The 25,100-nt window shown below is 39.4% G+C and overlaps 1 protein-coding gene across 1 annotated transcript in view; it reads right to left on the bottom strand.

Annotated features, from left to right (window-relative positions):
- The window catches only part of ITGA1 (integrin subunit alpha 1), a 137,017-nt gene that overhangs the window by 32,794 nt on the left and 79,123 nt on the right, over nt 1-25,100 (bottom strand). Inside the window, exons 7-14 of the mRNA XM_040977525.1 lie at nt 22,059-22,207; nt 18,926-19,076; nt 13,640-13,805; nt 11,116-11,189; nt 9,983-10,127; nt 4,768-4,910; nt 2,065-2,208; nt 1,064-1,321 (exon numbers count right to left, since the gene is read on the bottom strand). Of these exons, the coding sequence (XP_040833459.1) occupies nt 1,064-1,321; nt 2,065-2,208; nt 4,768-4,910; nt 9,983-10,127; nt 11,116-11,189; nt 13,640-13,805; nt 18,926-19,076; nt 22,059-22,207 (1,230 nt within the window). The remainder of the gene's footprint in view (nt 1-1,063; nt 1,322-2,064; nt 2,209-4,767; nt 4,911-9,982; nt 10,128-11,115; nt 11,190-13,639; nt 13,806-18,925; nt 19,077-22,058; nt 22,208-25,100) is intronic.

Genomic DNA, 25,100 nt, shown 5'->3' with positions numbered 1-25,100 from the left:
TTAAGTGGCAGTGCACAAGGAAGGGTCTCTTTCTGCATTTCTTGATTCCACCATGGCTCTGTGGTTCATTCTGCTTGTTTCTAGTTAAGTAATGGCGCGAAGATTTTGAACAGAAACAAGCCACTTATCAAATGGGTAGAAGTGTTGTGATTGAAATCACTCTTCTATTTGGCTTCCTATTAAGTCGTAAGGACTATAGAAAACTTAGCACAACTTTGGCAGACTCACGTCTGGCTTTTGAGAACTTCTTTGGCTACTGAACAAAAGAGACCTTATAAATGTAAAAGAGAAATAAGTGATGTTTTGCTTTCCTTTCCCATTAGATAAGCAGGAAAGCAGTAAATTACATCGTGAGCCATTACTCAATGCCTAGCCAACTATGATCGCTCAAAAACAAACACATATACAAACTCCTGTCTTTACAGTACATTGAACATTGCCTGTAAATTGATATTTTCCTTATCTAGGAAAAAGTGTAATTGTGGATTAGAACCGTGAACTGGCAGTAATTATAAAAAAGGCATGACAGGAGTCCCCTACAGGCTATGATTAATTATTCAAAGTTTTCCAGGATGGATTACATGGGAGGAGATTATAAAACTTTTCAGAAACACAAATTCATTTGATGCAAATATACCCCTTTAATTCATAAAAATACATTTCATGCAATTTTACTATAAACACACAGACACTGAATAGCAAAGCAGTAATCTCAACTCCTTTATTGGCTAGAACATATAATTACTGTTCTGTCTATGCAGAAATGAGTACACCCTCCTTGCTGTGGCCGCAGTGTTTTCATAGCCTTATTAGATTCATTTCTCTTCACATTTCAAAAGTTTTAGATCTTGGAGACATACCAAATAAAAACAGCAAAGAAAGTTGATAACAGTATTTTCTTAAGAGATAATTTCTCATAAAGAACACGTACAAGAGAATTAAGCTCAGTGATGCAATCGAGTGGGAAGAAAGGCCATCAATAATTCATGCAGTGAGTCAGGAAATGCCTGGCATTGAACTCCCTTATCACGGGAGCCAAGGATGGGCAAGCTGAAGGTCTTACTTGTGCGTACTCTTTCCTGATGGTCTGCCCGCTGCCGTGATAGATGTACACGGCGCCCCCGTGGTCATCTTCCAGCGGAGCTCCGATCAGGATGTCGTTATACCCGTCGAGGTTGAGGTCTCTTACGGCAGCAATAGCGGTTCCAAAACGAGCCCCGCATGGCTCATGTTTGTTTGCTTTTGTGCATGACTTGTGCTTCAGAGATGAACAGCAAGTCTGCTTGATAGGCTCCAGGCTCATTTGATATTCAAACCTTGTCTGGAAGAAAGAGAAGCGGCATATTACAGATTTCCGTCATTACTATAACAGAGTAAGTTTTTAAAAGCATGTACAGAATCAACACCATCAGAAAGAAACCAACCTTGTACATGAATGGGAAAATCTGCAAAACATCTTAAAATGTGTGCCTCACAGTAGGGTTGGGGATTCTGAAGAAAATCTTGCAGAAATAACAGAAAGAAGACATCTTGAGAATCTGAGCCTCTTCTTTCATTGCAATGTAGACAGAGGCTTTCATTGTATCTTTTCAAAGCCAAATGACTAAATTTCTAATTTTTCAGTTCCTCCAATATTAGGAGGAATACATGATGAATTTCTGCATCTATAACTACATCCCCATCTCCATTTCACCAAGAACATGGAGCAAGTTTATTCTGTTCAAAAAACGCTCAGTAAGTGGCTATGTAACGGTTTAGATGAATGGATGGGTTGCTGGCTGGTTCTGGTTGAATCTTGTGAATCCAGCTTTTTGCCAGTGCAGACCCTGGGAAGCCTGCTATTTGAGCTCCTCTGCCAGATTCCTGCGTTGAATGCTCACCTTTCCATAGCGGCCGGATTGCTGTTCTACTATTGCTTGCATTTATGGTGTACATGTGGGTTAGACAGGACCTGGAAGTTTTATTTGTTATTTCAAACTGAGAGAAAAGTTACCAACTGCTTATTCAAAACTGAAGAAAAGGGAGAGATGGTCCTAGGCTTTTGCCCAGCTCCGACAGCATTACCTGGTTGACAGCATACACATACACTTTTCCTTGTTCTTCCTTCTCTGTCCCCATGTATGTGGGAGCGCCGACCAGAAGCAGGTCAGTGTAGGAATCTTTGTCGATGTCAATTGTTGTTAGAACACTGCCAAAGTAGGAACCAATCTGGGGCACAAGACGAAACAAAGCCCAGTGGACATGAGACATTCTCAAGGAAGGTACAAGCTACACTACTGCTAGGGCCACCAATTCCGGGTAGGGAGAGTCGGTACAGAAAAGAAAACATAGAAACTGATGTCACGCTAGGATACCATCAGTTCATTCTTGACGACTGAGCAGCTGCTACAACAAAATCTGTCACTCTACAGTCTCAAAAATGATTCCATTTAGGTTTGCCCCTAACTGTTCCTTCTTTCCGACAGATCAGTTCTGTAACACTTGAGTAACATTTTGAGAGGAAAATGAGTAGAGGCAACCTAGAATTATTTCATATATGTTTAAGCACACTAGTAGGAGGAGCCTGAAACAAAAGCACATTACAAGGAGCCAAACTGCGTTGCAATATTGGGGGGGGCATATTTTATATTAATGTCTTATAATATTGTCTATTCAACAAAATGACTAAGTCTTGCCCCAAACAGAGGGGTCTGTATCAGGGAAAGGCCTGAAAGGTACACTTCATTACCTAGGAGAATGAATAAGATTTCCAATTATTGATCTGTGTTTAATACTGGATGCTCAGAATGATTCGAATATGGAAACTTCTGGAACTGGCTTCTGTGTTTTAACTCTACTCTCCTCGTTGTGCCCTTTCTTCACAGACTGTTCTTTGTTCTGCATTTTTGCTGGCTTTCTTCCCTCTTCCTGTCCCCTGGGTCCTCTCTCATGTCATTTTCTTCCCATTCTTTTACCCTAGATGACCGGTCCTTCCTACATCTTATTACTACTGCACATTGCAGATTCCATTCCTTTCTCGGTCTCTGGTTCCACTTCAATAGACCCTGCTAGACATCTAGATAGGGCGAGATGGAAGTGACTCTTGATGACTTGTGAATGTACTTTCCCCACAGACTTCTGAGCTTTAAAGATTTTTTTTAAGCTGATTATCTACAAACATAAATAAAGCGTAACATCTGGCTACCCCTGGCCTTCTCACTGACTTGGCAATGGCAATCTTGAGTACCTACGCTGCCCGGGGCCACGGTTCTGCTCACTTTCCAGGGCTGTATGCCAGGCAGCTTTACTTTACCTACTTGGCACCAGTAAATATTTGAACTTGTGCTTCCTATTTTAGCAAAAGTGTCTAAACTAAATACTATTAAAAAAAAAACTTCCTGACTACTTGAACTGTTGATTCTGTAATCAAAGAAGCATTTTTCTCTCAGAGCCCCGAGTTTGTAGCCAAAATAATTAACGATTGAACTAATTCATGATATCCTCCTCAGCTTTCATGAGCAATTGCTTACAAAATTTTACACGTTCTTTTTTTGCAATTACTAGAGTGATGATGTCCCCAAAATGTCATCTAAAAATGCTTCATATTACTGTTGCCAAATCCCCCTCATGTCTGTCATGTGACTTTCTTTCTGATTTTTATTGTGGCTATGTCATTACAGGGTTCTAACCTCATCCTTGATCTGCAACATTAGCCGTGGTTTGGTTGTTGACAACTTTTCTGAGTGTAAACGTGAACCAAGACTTGATGAAGGCCTTTCACCCAATCTACAGGAATCTGACCTGTGGCGAACTCCATCTGTCCCTTGGGGAAACTGGTGAGGACAGGAGTGCAGCTGTATCGCTAAGCAACATTATCGGTAGCAGACATGATCTGATTGAGATCTGGCATTTAGGTTGTATGGAACTCTTCATGAACTCCAAGGACTTCTTAGCTCTGAGTACCTTCCAGAGGCAGGGGAGCCAGTGGGTTGGAATAGTTAACCAAGTTTGAGAAGCACCCCCTGGGAGAAGTACAGTGCAAAGTTAACCAGCTCAGTAAACAACCCTTAGAAAATGCACAAAATTATGAAAAGGGGACCAAATTTTTCCAAGTTTCCACAGATGAAAAATGACCAAACAAGCATAGTTAACACACATATACACATGTGCTAAGTGCACACACATGCACACACACAGGTTTGCATATTGGATGTTTGCATACTTCATTATGGAACCACTTTTCATGTTTAATATCATCTAATAGAAATCTTCCAGTGGTGCTAGTTACTATTTTCTATTGTCTGTAGAATGAAGTTCCGATTCTGGAGTTTGCTATTCAAGAAGTCACGCAACCAGTGTCAATGGCATTTCTCACTTTTCCTCTCTTAACATTCTTTCCTTCTTCACTCAGCCCATTCCATCTCTTATGAAGACTGCCTGCGCCAATCAATTCTAACTTAAAATGATCTTTTCACCCTCTGAATGTGGTGTCTGTGCCACTCCCATTCCTATGCTTTTTAATGCCTCAGGCTTTCCTCCTCCACCCTTGTGTCTCTTATCTTAAACATCCATATCCTTACCTGTCCGTGTAGACTCAACCTCACTTAACCGAAAAGGTTTTGATGTCCAAGATGCAGTTGCTGTACGTACGTCCAGAGAACCTAACTGGGAACTTTCTTAACAAACTGAATACAGGGACAATGCTTTCTGAAACAGTTTGCAACGACAGACAGTAAATGTATTTAGAGAATGGAAGAATGAGTTTAAAACTACATTTTCCAAGTGTACCTGTTCTCCACTGAGTGTCTGGAGAACCTTGATGCCATCACCTTCCATCCTGTAGATGACCACCTGGCCCGTGTGATTGTACCGGGGCTGTCCGGCGATGTACAGCACGTCTCCGGGGACAGTGGCGGAGTTCACCGTGTAACCTAGCAACAGAGATGCCCAATTTACCGACACTCTCCATGTAAAAAAACTAAGAATCATTTAAAATGATTGGGGGAGGTATCTATTTTTTAACATGATCTTTTTGTGAAAATGGCTTTTATTTTTAACACACGAAAGAATTTGCTTGGGTAGACGCTTCATTTATTTATTTATTTACTTCTTTTGGAAAGACAAATAGACAGAGAGGAGGAGAGACAGAAAGATCTCCCGTCTATTGAGTCACTCCCCAAGTGGCCATAATGACCGGAACTAAGCCAATCCAAAACCAGGAGCCTGGAGCCTCTTCCCAGTCTCCCTCGTCGGTGCAGGGTCCCAAGGCTTTGGGTCGTCCTTGACCGCCTTCCCAGACCACAAGCAGGGAGCTGGATGGAAAGCGAGGCTGCCGGGATTAGAACCGGCGCCCATAGGGGATTGCGACCTGTGCAAGGTGAGGAGTTCAGCTACTAGGTTACCGTGCTGGGCCCCTGTGTAGAAGTTTTTATTGTTCACTCTGATTACTCACCATGACTGCTTTGTTCTGAGAAGGTATTTTCTCTAACTTCATTTTCTTATTGTTCAAAGACACAAATAACATAACAATAATGCAATAAAATGAAGGTGCACAAAAACTCTCACAACCCCAGTTGATCCCTATGCAATAAATCATGGAAATTTCTTTCCACTGTGTGTGTGTCTGTGCTATAGAAATGAATAATTGTGCGAAGTTGGGCTCATATAAAATGTGAGCTTTTTCTGTTACTCACTAGGTCTTAAAACTGTAATTTTAAATATTTAAAGATGATTTCTCTGAGATAAAGCATAAAAGCATTGCATTTATACCACAAGACCATTCTCCAAGGAAATACTAGAATTTAGGCATGAAAATGTATTTTGGTATTATAATTAAACCTGCAAAGCTATTTTGTGCATTGAAATGTTTTTCCTTCTGAATTATTTGACTAAATTTCAAGGAATTTGTTATTAGATCAAAATTTTAATGGTTCTTACAGTGTCCAGCAAATAGTTTCCAGATCATTTGTGCTAATTTATTGTACAACCAGCCATATGAGGGAGGAAGAGCTTCATCAACCTCTCCCAGGTATGGTGTATCATTACGATTATTTAACTTCATGGTTGCTTTAGTAGGAATTGAATGTTGTCTGATCACTGTATCTTGCTGTGATATTCGTTTGCATGTATCTGGTTAGTTGTGGGACCCTAAACAGTTGCCATATGTTTCACCCTTGTTTTATAACTGGGAGTTTATGCTCTTTAAATTTTGAAATTGTATCTATCCCTTTCTTCCCTAGCCTTGCGTTTGCTCTTCTTTGGCATAGATTTTAGGGTGGATTTATTCCTGGAGTTAAGATTTTGTTTCTCCAGTTTCTTTGGTCATCTTTTTCTTCTGTAGGATCTCCTCCAGGTTAGGAGCATTCTGTGCCATTTTCCTGGGGATGCGCTCATGTGGCAGGCAGAGCCGATGTACAGGTCAGTGGAACGAAGAGCTGTGTGCCTGTGCACAAGGGACATTGGGCTCACCTGGGTGTTCTCCATGATGACTGACTGTGCACATGTTTCTGTGCATTTGACACTAGTTTCTGCAATTTTGGGCATGCTCAGCAAAATTCCAACACTCTTTAGAGAAGAACAACCTTCTGTTTTAGTGCCCACCATTTAGCCCAGGGCATACCTGCCAATTCCGTCACTCAAACAGCATGACACATGATGCTGTTGTGATGCTACCTGTGAGATACCTGGTGGCTTTCTGCCTACACGCTACACCTGACATTTTCTTGGATGTTCTTAAAGTGAATATGATTTGAAGCTCTCAATCTTCATGATTTTGTGGGTTTTTCTGGCTTAACTGATGAGTCACGCTTTTCTAATATCACTTCAAACCATTTACAAGAAGAGGTTTTATTGTGTCTGTAAGACATATTATTGTTTTTGAGTGAAGAATGAGATACATTCTTTGTGTTCTTAAGGATAGACCAACATTAATGAACATATAGCATCGCATGAAGATTTTAGCTCTGCAGAAGGAAAAGGTGTCCTAATACCCACACCTGTTCATGCTTGGAGCGGAAGGCAAGTGATATTTTGTTGAAATACCATAGTATAGTATTTAATGTTGAGCAAAACATCAAATTGGCCATTCATTTACTGATTATGTTACTATAGGATAATGGTTTTATTTTTTCCAGTATTTTAAAAAGAAACAAAAGCTTCTGTGGAAAGGCATGCTAACTCTTACAAGGGCCAAAAAAATCAGTTCATTAGGGAAAGTATATTTTACATTCTCATGCTCTAATTTCTTCATCTTCTTTTAAGATTTTTATATATAACAGAATGAAAAATACCCTTTCTCAAATAAGTAATATATTCTATTTTTGTAGTACTAATCATATTATTGCCTTAAGAAGAAAGAGACTGGGGGCGTCATGTTTATCCATGCATAAAGTGAAGAAGAAGGAAGTATACAACGAAAGCTGCTTTCTTTCAGAACACTTCATTGAGAAATACAAAGAGGAGATGGGAGTGTTAGTATGTACAAGTCATTACACAAATCTTTTGAAACCCCATCCTCTCTCTCTCTCCTTCCCTCCCTCCTACCCTCTTTTCTTCTTATTTTTTCTTTTCAAAGTTCACAATTACATATGGAATGTAGTTATCTTTTTGAAATAAGCAAATTGAGGGTATGGGAAGCGGGGCGGGTGTAAGCCACAACCAAGGACACATTCAGAAAAGCAACCAGCAAACCCGATCTGTATCATCTCAGAGCTGTCTCCATATGCACAGCCAGGGCCACAGTTGCTCCAAATTTAACCTTTTTTTGTCCTTGGTAAAAAAGGGATCAGCAGGTTTTTATTTTTATTGATGTATAATGTTCTATTGAGTATATTTACCATTAACTTAACTATCCTTGCTTTCAAAATATATTCATTTACTTATCTGAAAGGAAGAGACAGAGAAAGAGATCTTTCATCCGCTAGTTTGCTGTCCAAATATTTGCAACAGCTGGGTTGAGCTAATGACGCTAGGACTTGAACCCAGGGAGTCTGATGCGGATGCGACGTTCCAAACAGTAACTTAAGCACTGTGCCGAATGCCGGATCTGACTGTCTATGTTTCTGCTATTTAGGATGATGCCATATCCTCAAGGCAATTTGTTTTGGAATTCCCATCGATGTGATTTTTTTTCTTCAGGAAATAAAACAGATGGATAAATATATTTTGAACATTTTCACGGCTCTGTAAACACATTTTCAGAAGCCTTTCATGAGGAGCTATACTAATTTAAATGCAAATAAAATGAAGAATTTTCATGAGTTTTTGAATGATCCCCTCTATGAGCATAAATACCCTATAACTATTTGTAGGATACAAAGAACCCTCAGGTTAAACTGGTTCTTTTTTTTCTAAAGATTTATTTTATTGCAAAAATATATTTATTTTTATTTTTATAAAAAAATACAGAGAGGAGGAGAGACAGAGAAGATTTTCCATCCATTGATTCACTCCCCATGTGACTGCAATGGCCAGAGCTGTACTGATCCAAAGCCAGGAGCCAGGAACCCGGATCATCCTCCAGGTCTCCCATGTGGATACAGGGTCCCAACATTTTGTGCCGTCCTTGACTGCTTTCCCAGGCCACAAGCAGGGAGCTAAATCAGAAGCAGGGTTGCTGGGATTAGAACCGTTGCCCTTATGGATCCCGGTGCATGCAAGGCAAGGACTTTAGGTGCTAGACCACCACACTGGGTCCTAAACTGGTTCTTAATCCAAGGTATCTCCCAGGAAATGGTGTCATAGGACTGTGAAGTATGAAGAACTCTTAGAAGGCAAGCTAATCTAACCTCTTGCTCTGTTCGTGGGCATGCTTATATCAGAGTATACATCAAGCTGACAGCAACTGCTTCGTTATTGCCTCTCATCTGATAAAGTAAGCTCCATCAACACAGGAATCGATCTCCTTTAGTCATCCAAAGCCTTACGACTTGCTTTTCTTAAATCCTGCTGCTTTTTCAGCTCTGACAGAAGTCCTGGAGTAAGGAATTGTGTGAGGGTATGATACATGTGCTTTGCCAAACAGTAACTTTAGAGATAGAGAGAAGCTTCCAGGCAAGCAAGATCCCAGCTATGATGCTAGCAAGCCAAATACTTCAAACATACTGCAAAATGTCTGCTTTTTTTTTTTTTTCTTAACTACTGCTTACACAGCTCTAGGAACAATGTGTGGGGCAAAAAGAGGAACTAAATAATATTTGTTGAGTAATTAAGAGGCAGGAAACCACACTGTGAGTTTCCATTCTAGGCCTTTGAACCTTCTTATTGAGATCATCTCTAGTAATAGGAGAGCCTGTTGCCATCCCCTAGGCACATCCCAACCTGGCAGAGAACTGTAGTACCAGAAACACCCCTCCTTATTTCTGGCAAGGCTGTAGGAAACCAGATGATATTATATTGTTGGATCAAAGCCCAACAACTTACCTAATTGTGAATAGAGATAATAAAGAAGCCATATGACAAAATTCACCACCCATAAAAGAGCTGGTGATAGAAGATACTTAAGAGTATTAACTTGGGAGTCTAACCCTTAGGATTAGCCTGAAGGCTTGTATTTCTACTCTGATTTTCTCTCCCCCACCCCCAGGTTCATAGATCCTTTAGTTAAAATGAATATCAGACACAGGGAGACTTCAGAAAGCACATATTTCAATCTCATTGCTTAAAATAGGTAGCCCCACCATGAAAGAATGACCTTCACTTCATGCTATACTAAGGCCGCTCGGTGCTTTTATAAAGTACATAACTGTTATAAATGATTTTTGTTCCATGGGGGTAAACCATCTCTACCCGCACAGCCAGCGTCACAACCACTCCAAATCCTTGTTAAAAAAGGAACAACAGGTTTTAGTTTTATTAATGTGTAATGTTCTATTAAGTGTATTTACCATTAAGTTAACTATTCTTTAAATATATATTCATTTATTGTACATAAGAACACAAGTAAATAATACTAAAGATTTAAAAAATTAAAAACAGCCTCCTTTCAATTACATCCAGATCTTACCCAAATAAGAAGCAAGAGGTTCGTTCTTTTCAGTAGACTTGACATTGAAGGTCGTATTTTGAGGGATTATCATTTGATTAGCTTTCTGCATGACGACTGTTCCATTCCAATCATAGGCTCCTACTGCTCCAAGCATGATCCAGTCCTTATAGAGGAAGCCAGGACATTGAATGAAAGATAGTAAGAGCGACCATTTATACAGCAACAACATGATTGGTATTGTTCAAAGTGTGTAACATTTATTGACTCACACTATTCCCATATTAGCCCTAAATACTAGATATTATTACTATTTTGTTAAAGATTTATATATTTTTATTGGAAAGGCAGATTTACAGAGAGAAGGAGAGAGAGAGAAAGACCCTCCGTCTGCTGCCCCACTCCCTAAGTGGCCACAACGGCTAGAACCCAGCCGATCTGCAGCCAGGAGTCAGGAGCTTCTTCTGAGTCTCCCATGTGGGCGCAGGATCCCAAGGCTTTGGGATGTCCTCTACTTTCCCAGGGAGCTGGAAGGGAAGTGGGGCAACTAAGGCATGAACCGGTGCCCATATGCGTTCTTGGCACATGCAAGGCAAGTATTTAGCCACTAGGCCATCACACTGGGCCCTAGATATTATAATTCCTATCCTTATTTCACAGAAAAAGAAATGGAGGCATAGTATTTATCTTCTCCAAGGTTATACTGTGGAAACACCATGTACATGGTCTATGATGCTATTTAATTTGTCAACTGCAAATGATAATGTTTTTGCATCTTACTTTTTCTGTCTTTAAACACAGAATTCTAGCAAGATCCTTGAATGCTCTCACACTGAGCATTCAAGAGCTGAGCAAAGATGCATCCTTTTATTTTTATAAATATACTCGGTATATTATTCAGCCAAATATACAATTACATAACGCAAGGTTGAATTGGTTGATTGATAATTATTATTGTAATGTAGTAAGATGTTTGAGATGGTATGTTTTCCTAGTAAGAAGCCGGTGGCACTCCATCCCCCTATTTATATTACAAAAATGTCATCATGTACTTCAAAACTGCCCAAACTATGAACCCCGTGTATGGCTGTTAGTTTTACAAGCGGGAGAATTTTGCAAGAAGATATCACTTTCTTTTTTTAAAAATCACATACCTGTGAATAATGAGCACTGAAGCCAGTCTGAGACATTTCCATTTCAAATGAGGCTGCTGACTGGTCAGCTGTAGCTGCAATAGGAAAATACCACAGTAATCAGCTCACAATGCTTTCCAGTGCGTTGCTGAATTACGGGACACACACAGTGACCTGGTAGAGTCTGGGGTCTCGCTAACCAGAATTTCTACCACCATAAGGCATGATCAGCCATGTATTTCTTAGGCTAAAAGTCCTAAGTAGGGCTGAGTAGATGAGAAGTTTAGTGAAAGGGTCCTGTCTTGGATTCCTGCTCATTAGTTTCCCAATCCTTGTGAGAACTTGGAAATCTCCATTCTTATTATGCTGTATGCTTTGAGTCCCTGAGTCTCACAGTCCCACAGGGATGAAGGTAGAGCCCACAGTTGTAGGAAACCTCTGTCGTACACCCTCATTCTAGAAACCCTGCTGAAACCTTGGGTTAACCTTACTTGATGCGTTACGGGGCTGAAAAAATTCCATTCCCGTTGTGTTTCTGGACTAGGCAGTCCCACTCATACTTTGGGCCCTAGACCTCACAGACTGTTTGAGATGGTTTAGGAGTCCCTCTGTTCTGACTGTTGCCTTTGGGCATGACACACAGATGAGGGGTGGGTGTTTTGACAGGGGGTGGATCTGTTCCCATACTATTTAATCCTGTATTTCTTAAAGTTTCTTAACCCATTTCGAAACTCTGTACTGAAATGCAGAGATAATCCAGAGCATTCTATGGAAGTGCGCAATTCTCAAACTATTCTCAAAATAATCATGAACCCAAAGCCACAATTTCCTGAGGGAACTGTGAGAATGTTGATTTACTTGCTTCCAGTGGGGAGTTACTGATTTATTTGGCCTTGAGGATAAAGTTAAAAATAATACATAATTTTAAGAAAGTCGGCCAGTTTTTTCATCGAGGCATGTGAATAATCACATTTGTGCAATTAAACTTGTTTGCTAGTTCTCTACCAGCCTAAAAATTTGAACGAATACATCAATAGTTTTATAGGATTAAATAAAATGGAGCAATCAATCAAGAATTCAAAGAGGTCATTTTAAATTCTTGCATCAATTACCTGTAATTTAAAAGACTAAGATGCATTTTAAGCCTGCATATTTTAAACAGTGTATTTATTTATATTGGAAAGATAGATTTACAGAGAGAAGGAGAAACAGAGAGAAAGATTCTTTCATCCACTTGTTGACTCCCTAAGTTGCTTCAATGGCTGGAGCTGAGCTGACCCGAAGCCAGGAGCCAGGAGCTTCCTCAAGGTCTCCCATGTGGGTGCAGGGTCCCAAGGCCTTGGCTCACCCTACACTGCTTTCTCAGTCCACAAGCAGGGAGACTGATGGGAAGCAGAGCAGCAGCACACAAACCAGCACCCATGGGATCCTGGCCCACGGAAGCCAAGGATTTAGCCACTGAGCCATCATGCCAGGCTCAGGCTAATCTAAGTCTTAGCACAAGGTCCAGTACAAAGAAGGTAGTGAGTACAATTCGGGAAGAGAATACTTTACTATCATTTCTATGCATTTCATTGTGCCGTCATCTGGTCTGTGGGTGTTCGGTCTACATGAGCCCTCGTTTTTCGGTCATGCCTCTTTTCCATTTCAGCTGCTTAGCAGTCAGGGGACAGCAGGAAGACAGAGAAGTTCAAGAAGTAGAAGTGACAATCGTTTAGCCTGTTTTCTCAAGGGCAGAATCAATATGACTTAAATGCTGCTTAAAGGGCAAAATATTTCTTCTATGAGTTCTGTTCCAAGTTGGAGCAAAGGGGGAGGTGTTCTCTGAGACTCCAGCTCACAGAAGGACACAAAGAATGAGGCTTTGCCAGCTGCCCTGGCATAAGAGTTTTGAAGATCTTTTGCCAGGAAGGATCCAGTTTCAAAATTTTTGTTATTTAACATCCATAATGTAAGGCAGAGGAGGACTCATTAGCCTCAACAGTCATTTTTGAAAAATCTACCAAGAAGTGACATGATTTAGACACATACATTGAATGGAAGTTTCACTCCCAAAGGATTTAAGCAATAATTCCATGAAGTCTTTTCAAATGGGCAAGAAGTTAAAAAAAAAAAGTTGGGCAGAGGGGAGGGAGGAAGTAAATGAATAAAAAAGTTATTGCATAGGAACACTCTCATAGCAATGCCAAATGTAATAAAGAGACAAAGCAAAACAAATGAGCTAGTGTCTGCACAGACTGAAGCTATGTCAGAGAAAGGGACCTTTTTGATCTCAAGTGCCCGTTCGACCATCGTCTCCATCCCTTCTCAGAGCTCTCGAACCGGTGTGCTGCGGTACACTTACAGAAAGGGCTTCCAGAAGATATGGTGCTGTGTGAGACAGCCCTCTCAGTGACACACTTACACAAAGGGAGTTGTTCCATACTGCCTAATGTACACAGTGGGACTGTATTTGCGATGTGACAGGAGTAGGCACCAAACACCCGTTATCTTGAGTCTGAATTTTCAGTGAGGACAGGCAGGGTTGAGAGAAGCAGCCATTTACCTTCCAGGGCAAATATTCTTTCTCCCAGAGCTTTCACGATAGTGACAAGGGCCAATTCATCGGAGACGTTGAAGAAATGATTTTCAGTTGGTTCACTTGCAATGGATTTTATTTCTTCCACAAATTTTTCAGTACTTAAATTTCCTCGATTATAGCTGCCAAGAATCTAAGTAAGAAACAAAAATGCCAAGGATATGTTATAAAATCCTGGAATTTAGATAAGGCTCTCCAACAAATCAGTGCTGTCGGCAAATGAGGGAACGCACAACGCAGTTTGGATGTGTTTCCGTATTTGGGGAGCCAGGAATTTTCAGAAGATATGGAGGCCCAGTATGGACCATTATGCAAGCATTACATTTCACGCAGGATGATATGGATGGAGATTTTGTATTTGAAACTTTCCGCCTGCATTCCTGTGGCCCTGTTTGAAGTAGCTGCATCACTGAAAAGTGCCAGCTCAAAATAACGTTACAGTTCTAAACGCCTCTGATGCTCTTCCAGCTGTGACATCACCAGCTGCTGGGAAAGTCCGTTTTTTGATCTTAGATGGGAAGTTCTTCCTAAAAGTCATGGATGTAGAGACAGTTCAAACACACACACACACACACACACGTACTTTATAACAATTTTTTAAATTTAGTTAATTTGAAAAGCAGAAAGACAGAGAAATGAAACAGAGCCTCCATATATACGTAAATGTGACCTAATTCTATTTTTAAAACTACACAGCTCTGTAGGCATTAAGGAGAAAAGAAAAGTAATTTGCACCACAATTTATTTCTCTTTATGAAAAGATTCAGTATGTTCCTATATTTGCCTAAAGGTATCTTTGGGAGTTGTTTTTGGTTTTTTTTGTTTGTTTGTTTTTTTTTTACCAAAGAAAACAATACTTCCTTAATAAAAAAGTTTAATTTTTTACTTCAGTATTACTTTAAGGTTATTACTTTGGTTTTTAATTTTTTAATGTTCATGGAAACTTTAATAAGTATGAATGCTGGAAACAAGCCAAACACTCATAAACAGAGGACAAACTGTTATATTCTCATCTAACGAATGATAACAATTATGAAGGAATGAATACCAACTTTACAAATACGGATAATCATTCAGTGAGGGAAAGGCTCACTGGAAGAGTACAAACTGAATGATTTCACTCATAGGAAATTCACGAACGGACAACTCAAGGAAGCCATTGTGCCGTAAGTCACATCAGTGGGCGTAAAGAGAACTGTGCATTCAACACGTGAAGAAGCTTCCCAGGACGAGTAGCGCTGTTCTGTATCTTGACGGAAAGTTAATTGCATGAACATCTACAATTTTTAAAAGTCACCATTGCTGTTCACTTTGCACACACTTTTCCTGTTGAAATTTTGCATTTCATTGCATGTAAATGTGACCTCAATGAGAAAAAAAAATGCATGAACTATTTGACTATATAATACTATGGATAAATCTCAACAATATAAAGTTACATTTAAAGAGTTCTGAGCTGCTCTATATAAACTAAATACCTTTCATATAAAGTTAACAACAATAAAGCACTTGCTAAAAATTTCATGTGTGTAAATTTGTCGAAACATTATATTTTAAGAAAGATAGCACAGGATGATGAGCAGATAATCTGATCTGGCAGCTAGCCAGAAGGAGAAAGACAGGTGTTGAATGTGGTCGGCAATGGCTGACCACAGACTAGCACTCACTCTTGTTTTGGGTGAGATAATTATAGCCCTATTAACAGAATATACACATGAGGTTGCAAGCACAGACACAAATCAAGGGGGCCATACTTTGACAAATGCCGACAGTGGGGCTTGGACAAAGGATCATCACTGATTCATGCTGTACTCCTGCAAGTCAAAAACTACTGAAGTACTGCTCATTATTGAGACTTGCCTCCATGAAGAGGAGAATTGACCTGCAGTGACCATGAAGATACAAGCACTTTCTGGCTTCACATCATTGAAAAGAGTGAGGTGTATAGGGTGCCTTCGAGGTCCTGTTGCAAAACAGACCTTAGATGCCCTTCCCTCATGGCTCTGTACTGTGGACTGGGAGACCAAACGCCCCTAGCCTGCACCCAGTGCCATCCCCTCAGAGTCTCTGTCTCCTCAAAGCCATATAAATATTTCCCCTCTGCACTATGTCTGTGTATATATTTAAAGTTAGGTTTAGATGCTGTAGTTTTTAAAAAGTATTACTTTTTTTTTATTAAGAAGGATACAGCTTTTCACTTATAGAATTAGAACAGAACTAACATTACTGCTTGTGTTGCTGCTGCTGATCTACAACAGAACACAGATAAAGGTTTAACACCATGGCTGAATGACTATAATGTACACTAAACGCAAAAGTCAGAGAATGAGTCGTGCACCATCTGCAGGGGTAGGTAATGCAGATGTTACACTGTCCTTACTGGACAAAAGGTAGGAGCATACTTATTCTGGACATTTTCCTTAGAGAAGGCCTTCATCTCTCCTCCTGGGGAACACCACTGCGCAGACTAGAGGAAATGCCATAGTAATGCCAGAGGACTTGAGGCAGCTCCACCCGAGAGCTGGCTGTCAAGGAACTGGCATAGCATTTGAGAAGCTTTTTTTAAAAAAATATTTTTGTGCTTATTCTCCACTAGGATGTCCAGAAGTACAGTATAGAAGTCTAAACCAACAACCTGTAAATCCCAGCACAAAAGAGAAGTTTAATTCTTGTCTACTTTGTTGAAAAGCAAGTGCCAGACATTGGAAGCTACTGACCTTTGAAAAAAGAAGACTGACACTTTCTTTTTTCTACTTTACCTAAACCCCACTTTAATTAAGCCTTCAGGAATGGAGGAAGGAAAACCCAATGGGGAAGGGAAATCTAATCGCCACTGCCTTCACTACACTCAACAAATTCCCTCTTACCTGAAAACAATCGAGTATCTGGCCACATCTGGAACGACTAAGACCCAAAGGAAACACAGAAAGCAGGACAGGCTCTCCAAACTTCAGGAGAAGCTTTTTATCTGCAATATGCTTCTCTGGTGGCATTTCTGGCTCCTTCTTGTCAACAGTTTTTATACTGGTGCATGTCCTTTATATTCATACAGATTCTTAATCCCTCAAAGTCCTCTGAGTCCCCGAGCATATTTCTAGTTTGTTCTTTAGATAACACAATATCTGGGACTGAAAATTCTTGATCTCTGGTCCCTGGTTTCACTTAGAATATTCTGCAGTCACAATGGGGCTGACAAATTCACTTGCTTTTGCTTATAATCTGATGCAGCTAAAAGTGCACACAAAATCAAATGATTTCGGTCTATTGTGATTGAGGTTCTCAATTGTGATGTGAATGTTATCACATACATACTAGTGATATATGCTATATATGCAGATAAATGGGTAAACTTCTCTATCTTAAAAACACAGATAAACTCTAAAAAGCACCCAAGGGACATAGTTGAAGAACAACAATCTGAAAACTGGAATATAATGCTTTGAATATTTCAGCATGAATGGATGTAAAAAATTGCAGGAAGCAGATAGATTTACCCTAACCGGATATCACACACTGCATAGATGTATCAAACATCACATGGCATCCCATAAATATGTACAACATATGTGTCTATTAAAACATTCTTAAAAAGAAAAAAAATATATAAATACAATATGGGAGTCTATGTAGAGAGCAACATAAGAGAGGAAAGACATCCCTTTTATTTAATTTTGAAATATTTCACATCATAGAATAAGAATGGGAATAGAAATGTATTTTGATCCTATACCCAAGGATAAAAACTTTGCAAAACACCGGAAAAGCATTATTTTGTATGAAAGAGATTTATAAAAACACTTCAACTTTTGAATTACTCCTACTTCACTCACATATATCGAGCAAAAACATCTGCAATCCTGTTAATAGGTGCCTTATATGCACAGTGAAGATTCAAGTTTCCTTGTGGCAGACAGGCAAAATGTAAATGATGAAATTAAGCTAGTTACAGAGTCAATCAGTTCATGAGAGGAGTGAAGGCTCTGTTCCCTCCAAGCTGGGGCAAGCAAAAACTCTGAAATGGACAGGTTAGAAAGCCAACACATAGTGGCGTTGTTGTGTGGTTGTCTCTGAGAAACTCCGGAGGTTTCTAAGCAAAGGGGTATTCCTTGTAGCTTGAAAACACCATCATTTTAGTATAATGCACAGAATTTTTGTATTAAATCCTGATTGTTAACTTGAGTTAAGGGTGCTTAAGAAAAAGAATATTTCTTGAATGACTAACTTGCTATTACACCAGATGTTTTTACAACCATTATCTCAGTAATTTTTATGCAAGACAATGAGAGAATTTAAACGAATGTTCTTCTGCATCTACAGTGTAGTGTTTGCTGCCTTCTCCACTTCCCACCCCAATCCTGCCCTTCTTTTTCTTGATTCTGGTAAATGAAATAACTTAGGACATCCTAAGTACAGGGTAGACTGACCAAAAATGTTTGGTATGGGACTGTCATTATTGTGTTTTCATAGATTACAATAAAAGTCATGTCCCGGCTTCCATCCTCCAAAATTTCAGCAAGAATGACCAACTAGCAGACAATGCTTTCATTATCTACCATGTCTTATTTTACCTTCCTTCATTCCCTATCTCTCCCTCATTCCTTCCTCTTCTCTCCATCATCCTTTTCCTTTCTGCTATTTCTGTCCCTCTTTTTTCTCCCTCTTCTTGTTATTTCTAAATCCTTATTCTTTTAAAATCTTTTATGCTATATAAATACATAATTTAAACATTTTATCAATTTGTTTGAAAAGTAGAACAGAAATATAGACTGAGATTAGAGAGAGAACACTTGCTACATCTTCTACCCATTGTTTCATTTTCCAAGTGCTTCAAGCCAGGAGTCTGGAATTCTATCCCTGTGTCACATGTGGGTGGCAGGGGCCTACGTACTTAAAATCATCAGTGCTGCCACCAAGACTGCATATTAGCAGCTATCTTGATTAGAAGCAGGGCCAGGACTTAAGCCCTGGCACTTTGATAAGGCTAGGAGGTATCACAAATGGTATGGCTCAATATCCATGCCTCTAGGTCATTTCATCTTTCCTTACTTTCTTCCAGCTTTACTTTTTGACATTGGTTTGGAGTGTCTGGCTGGGCACGAAGGACACAGGAGGTCAGAGACTCAATCCTGCTGTCACAAAGCTTTCCTCTTTTCAGTGGTCAAGCATCGCCTCTCAACCTTGTTCGGGTTGCCTTCACAAATCTACCACAATGGGCACCTATCCCTCCTCTTTAACCAAGAGTGGTGTACTTACAGCTATAGAAAATCTCTGGATGTTTTCATCTTCACAGTCCTGGATGACCTTATTCAGTCGATGGTTGTCATGGGATTCTCCATCAGTGACAATAACCATGACTTTCTTAACTCCCCTTCGGGCACCCCGGGCCTCAGTGAAAGCCTCCTTCCTGAAGTCATCACAGAGAAAAGACAAAAGATGGGCTGGCAAAGCATCATTCCAAGGTCAGGCAAAGTGAGAAGTCAAACTAGAACTCTGACAACTCTATGTGGCTGGTGCTTCTTGCTAAAACCAATACCCATACCCTGTTCAAGTAGGTAGGCTTGGGGTTCCTTATGTGTAGCAGTTTCATGGGGCCAGTGTGGTAGCTCAGCTGGCTATTCCTTAAAAGCACCAGTTTATGTGTCAGCTGTTCCACTTTTGACCCATCTGCTTGCCCATGGTCTGGGAAAGCAATGGAGGATGATCCAATGCCTTGGGACCCTACATCTCCCCCATAGGAGACCCAGAAGAAGCTCCTGGCTCCTGCCTTGGATTGGCTCAGCTCCAGCCATTGCGGCCATCTGGGAATTGAACTAGATTTTTGAATGAAAGATTTTTTTCTCTGCCTCTCCTCTTTGTAAATTATATATATATAAAAAACTAATATATATATATATATATACTATATATATACACAATAAAAAACTAATATATATATATTTATATATATATAAAAAACTAATATATATATATATATTTACAATAAAAAACTAATCTCAAAAAAACTAATCTCAAAAAAGAAAAACTAATCTCAAAAAAGAAATAGTTTCTGATTTACTCCAGATCATGGCACAGTCATTATTTTGTTTTGTTTTGTATTTTTATTTACTCCTTAAAAAAAGATTTATTTATTTTTATTTAAAAGGTAGATTTTATAGAGAGAGAGAAAGAGAGACAGAGCGAGAAGATCTTTTATTCACTGGTTCAATCCCCAAATGGTGAGACCTGAACTGATCCTTTGCTAGGAGCCGGGAGCTTCTTCTGGGTCTCCCACATGGATGCAGGCTCTCAAGGACTTGAGCCATCCTCTACTGCTTTGCACAAAGGTCAAAAACAGATGGTAAAGGCTGGTCTTTTAAAAATGTTTGGAAATGATGCTGCATGAAATTCAGTGCTTTTGCATTTATAATTCCGAAGAGGATCACCCACCAAAGCTTCCTAAATTCTCGTAAAGATCAAGGTCATAATGGAACCAATGACTAAATGAACACCAGCTGAAGGAGATGATTAAAAGGCCTTTCTTAAAGAAAATCTGTTTGCTCTGAAGCCAGGCTGGCTTTATATAATGGAAAAGTAGCCACTGGCAGAACTCCCAAGTATATCCTTTCTGCTTCAAATATACTTCTTAGCAAATTGTTCTTGACCCCAAAATACCAGTTTCTGGTATCCTTCCTGGGAATTAAGTGTTGACCACCCTGCATGCTACTGAAAAAGAAAACAGCCTGGGAAGGATCCCCTGCCCCCAGCCTTTGGGAGAATGAATCTTGGCCTTATGCTTAACAGCAAGAATTAAGATTTGGGCTAGGGAGAAAATACAGGAACTTTTGAGCTGAAAATGGAGGTAAATAATGTTGAAATATTTGTAACATTGTTTGTAAGTTGGCATGCCTGAAGGAACAGAAGCGATTTAAAATATACTTAACATAAGGAACAAATGTGTGAGAAAAATGTTTTGTTCTGTGATAGCATTATGAACCTTCTGTGTAAATTCAAAATGCAAACAATGCTGTGTCCCTTAGCTAGATTCTCTGTGAAACATGGAGGCAAAACCCATACAGGGACACGGCAGCCAGAGCGGTGTTTATGCAAGAGCCAGACCGCTCAGAATATTTCTTCAGTTGGTGTTTTCAGACATGAATATTCATTCTTCGGCAGCTGCCTGAGGAAAATGCACTTACAGACTCCAGGCCTTCACGGAATACTTTGATTTGCTTTGAATGTGTGGTCACATTTTGTTAATTATTGAGGGTACACATTCAATCTATGTAAACATATACACGCTTTGTGCATGCAAATGGGTGACCCAGGAACAGGTCAAGGTAAAATGACCCTGTGTGTGCGGTTATTTTTGCCTGAGGCCCCATATAGCCCAAATCACATGGGTTTCTAGCGTTTGTAAGCCAAAAACCTGAACATGAGATGTCAAATTTGAAAATATTCAACCCATTCTTTAGGAGCATCCATATCAACTATTTTCACATTCTTAAAACATGAATTTTCTCAGGCAGGTGAAGCAAGAGCCCAGGTTATTAGTTCTTCGAAGTCAAGTGAGAGTCCAGAGGTTGCACACACTTGACAGGAGAGAAGCTACCCTTTGTCATACTTCTACAAAGTTTCTCTGTGCTTTGGAAATTATTTCATTTTTGTTCAGAAACTTGTGCACTTTCAGGGTAACTGAGGGGAGAAACAGTAAGAGATAAGGACTGAAAAAAAATCACAGAAAATACAGGAAATAAAATTCTACATGTGTACAAAGAGTGAGCTTGGTAGAATCTTATTAAATGAAATTCAACCACAGGGTGGTTTATGCATTTGCCACTAAAAACTGCAGAATGGAAAAAGGAAGGGATATAAACTGGACGAAATTTAGAGAAAGTAAAGGGATAAAAAAGAGAAAGTCTTATAAGCAATAAACCCTTTTCCATTTCTTTGAATCTTTGCATGAAAAATGATGTCATATAGGATGATATTTAATTTGTCTCTTAGAACTCTTATCTGAGTACTTCAATAATTCCACAGCAAGTACTGAAGATGCATGAACATAAGACAATGCAGAAACGAGTTAACTGATTCAGCTCTTTTTGGTTGGAATCTTAGAAACTGAAAATAACAAATAAATGGATAAACATTAACTATGAACAAGTATTAATGCCTATAAACATGATGTAACATACAAAAGGATTTTTTAAATTCTCCACCAATTAAATAACAGGAAAAGATAGGAAACCGGGGTGAGCATAGAAAATCATAATTAGCTAATCTTATATATCTAATTAAAAAAAAACTTTATGTTTTGCTAAAGTAAACTCAACTGACTACCCCAAAGAGCTAAATGGTAAGCTGTTATTTTGTCCCGTCATTTCTTTTGGTTTATTTTTTACCCACATACCTTGCTGTGTCTATTCCAAGGGCTGTCATTGTCTGGCGGCCACCTCTCTGGACTATTTTCTTTGCTGCAACAAGGACATCTTCCGTTGATGAATACTTGTTGAGGTTGAATTCATGGGTTACATCTTCTCCATACTGCACAATTCCCACCTGAAATGCCAAGTCACTGTGAGTAACTCAGTTGTCAAAATTCCCTCTTCCATTTCCATTTGCTAAACATGTCGATCCAATGCACTTTAGCTTTCAGATTAAAAAGCCAGCAACACCGAAACCCTTTTATTTTGATACAGTGAACATAGCCGTTCAGTAGATATTAACATCCCCAAAGAACTAAATATTAAATGGATATTAAACTTCTCAAATGATTGACTTATTTATTCAAAAAGATTTCTACTAAATGACTCTGGTAGACCTAAATAACGATACTATCCTGTATTTCAGTATTTCTCTTTCTTCTCTAGTTCACTCAATTGTAACAAATTGTTATTGCATTTCATAAATGAGGAAAAGAAAGTTTAAAACTCAGTCACTTCCTATAGGTCTAGTGTGAAACATGTATCCCTTACTGCAGGGCTGAGTAAGCCTTCCTAATTTCTCTCAATAAAAATGTATCACCCTAAACTCTCCCCATAGCTTGCTCTGCTATCATTTGCTAAGTGTTGCTGTCATTTCATGAGGAACCATTGAGTTTGGTTAGTTAGTTAGATAGAGCACAGCTATGATAAAGTAAATGCACAAATGGAGAGATCACAGGTTTATAAATACATCTAGAACAAATAAATGTTGTTCTGATTGTATAGCTACAATAAATTACTTCGCTCTTGAAGCTGGTAAGTCAAGATAAATAAACAACAAATACAGAATTTATGCAAGTGTAAGAAAATGCATACGCCATGAATTGAATGCACATGCACTTGGCTCAGTCCATACTGAGTTAAGCTCCATTGTTCTGTGACTATATCTTTCATTCAATATCTCTTACCATCTGTCCCAAGACCATATAGTTTTACATATAGAACACAGACGACTAAAAATTCCTTTGGGAAAAAAGGTAGGATACAACTAACTAATGACACAACAAAATATTAAAGACTTGACTTGTAAAACGTGATGGGCATTTTTATTAGCTTTTGATAGATTTTAAATTATTTCCTCCAGTAAGTCAATGGCTTCTGACAAGTAGTCTTGGGAAAAACTGAGTACTGATTAAGAGAACCACATAGGCTTCACATTATCTTTGTGTATGTAAATGTGCAGAAAATAAAAATGAAATGCCACTGTTACTTAGCTAATCATTGTACCTAATTCTTGTACCAAGGTGAATAAACACTGCTTTAGAAGTTAGTTGCTCATCCATTCAGGACATCTTGCAGAGTTTGTTTTTATTTCCTTTTGCTCTTATTTGAATAAGCAAGAGGTAAAACAGCTGAAAACTTTTCCATCTTACTCGCATCATCTGCTGAGAACCCTGGCCTCTCATTTCTTTGCCCTCACCTGCTCTGTAACTTCCAGCTCAGCCCTTGATGACCTCTATATGACACTGTGGATGTGACCTTAGAAGAGCTGTACCATTTCAAGCTTTCTCTCTGTCCCTAAACCTCAACTTATTTACCAATTTGATTACATAGAATCCTCCAATTAGCTCATCAATTCTACTACTGGTTGATTGGTTGATTGACATTTTTTGGAATCATGGGTTCCACTGACCAATCACCATAGTCATTTACTAGCAAGGATCTAACTACTTTAACCTTTTTCATTCCCATTAACTTACTTGACTAACTTCCAACTCTGGTTAAGTCCGATCATCTCATCTGTCTATGCATCTATAATACTGACAAAAGTCACAGACTGGCTTCCTTTCAAAATTATGAGCAATTACACATCTGAGCACTGCTCAATAGTCTTACTTTATTTTTAAACAAATAAAGCACACCCTTATTTATTGGATTCAACTAAATTCTTGTCATAAGGTGCAACTTTCTTGGGAGTAAGAGAATATGTCACTTAAACATGGGGATAAGTGTGAATGAAAAGAGGTGGAAGGCATGTCAACTAAATAGGGCTGCTTTGTGCTACATATACATTTATATTTTACATGAAAAACATATTTTCCACATCTTATAGAACCTACCTCATACCATTAGATTATACGAACAAATTATCTAAACATGATAAATACTAACAAAATTCAAAACCGCACTAAGTCACAGATCAATGTTTAGGGTTAGTGTCTCTCTTTTTCTCTTAAACAAGCATTTCCCTTTTTAAAAGTTTTTACTGCAAAGTCATACAGAGAGGAGGAGAGACAGTGAGAAAGATCTTCTGTCCAACGATTCACTCCCCAAGTGAGCACAACGGCCCATGCTATGCCGATCCAAAGCCAGGAACCAGGAACCTCCACCAGGACTCCCACACAGGTGCAGGGTCCAAGGTTTTGGACCATCCTTCACTGTTTTCCTAGGCCACAAGCAGGGAGCTGGATGGGAAGTGGAGCTGCCAGGATTAGAACCGGGGATGCCAGCGCTTTAGCCGCTAGGTCATGGCGCCAGGCTCAAGCATCTCCCATCTGCAAAGTCACTCTGCAAATTGTAACACACAAGCCTCATACATTCCTTACATTTTTCTCTGAATGACTCCGCCTGAGACTCTTTTCAGCTGACCATCACTGGGTTCGCGAGTGGCTTATATCCCAGAAGGGAGTGGTTTTCTCCTTTCCGACCCTTGTCCCACTCCACAGGCAATCCCCTAGTGCAGGGACTCAGAAATCAATCTTGGGGCTCCAGGTGGAGCTCCCCTTCCACTCCAGGGCAAGGACTGGACCTGACTGGAAATCATGCTTTCCTGGTACTCTGTTGCTAGTCGAGTTCTTCCCTAAATCTCTCCCTAATATCTGGGGGTGGGGGAATGATTCATTAGTAAGTCACTATTTTTTAAACCTTTCTACTGGACTTTTCTGCTGGGGAGCAGAGCCTGAGGGAATGATCCAGTACTTTCCTCCATCCCTACCTGAGCCTTGATGAAGAGTCATGGCCTTGATCGT

This window comes from Ochotona curzoniae, unplaced genomic scaffold (assembly GCF_017591425.1).
Source record: "Ochotona curzoniae isolate NIBS_2020 unplaced genomic scaffold, NIBS_Ocur_1.0 contig_2754, whole genome shotgun sequence".
Classification (NCBI taxonomy): domain Eukaryota; kingdom Metazoa; phylum Chordata; class Mammalia; order Lagomorpha; family Ochotonidae; genus Ochotona; species Ochotona curzoniae.
Note: the sequence above shows the minus strand (reverse complement) of the source record. Positions and strands in the feature narration are given on the sequence as shown.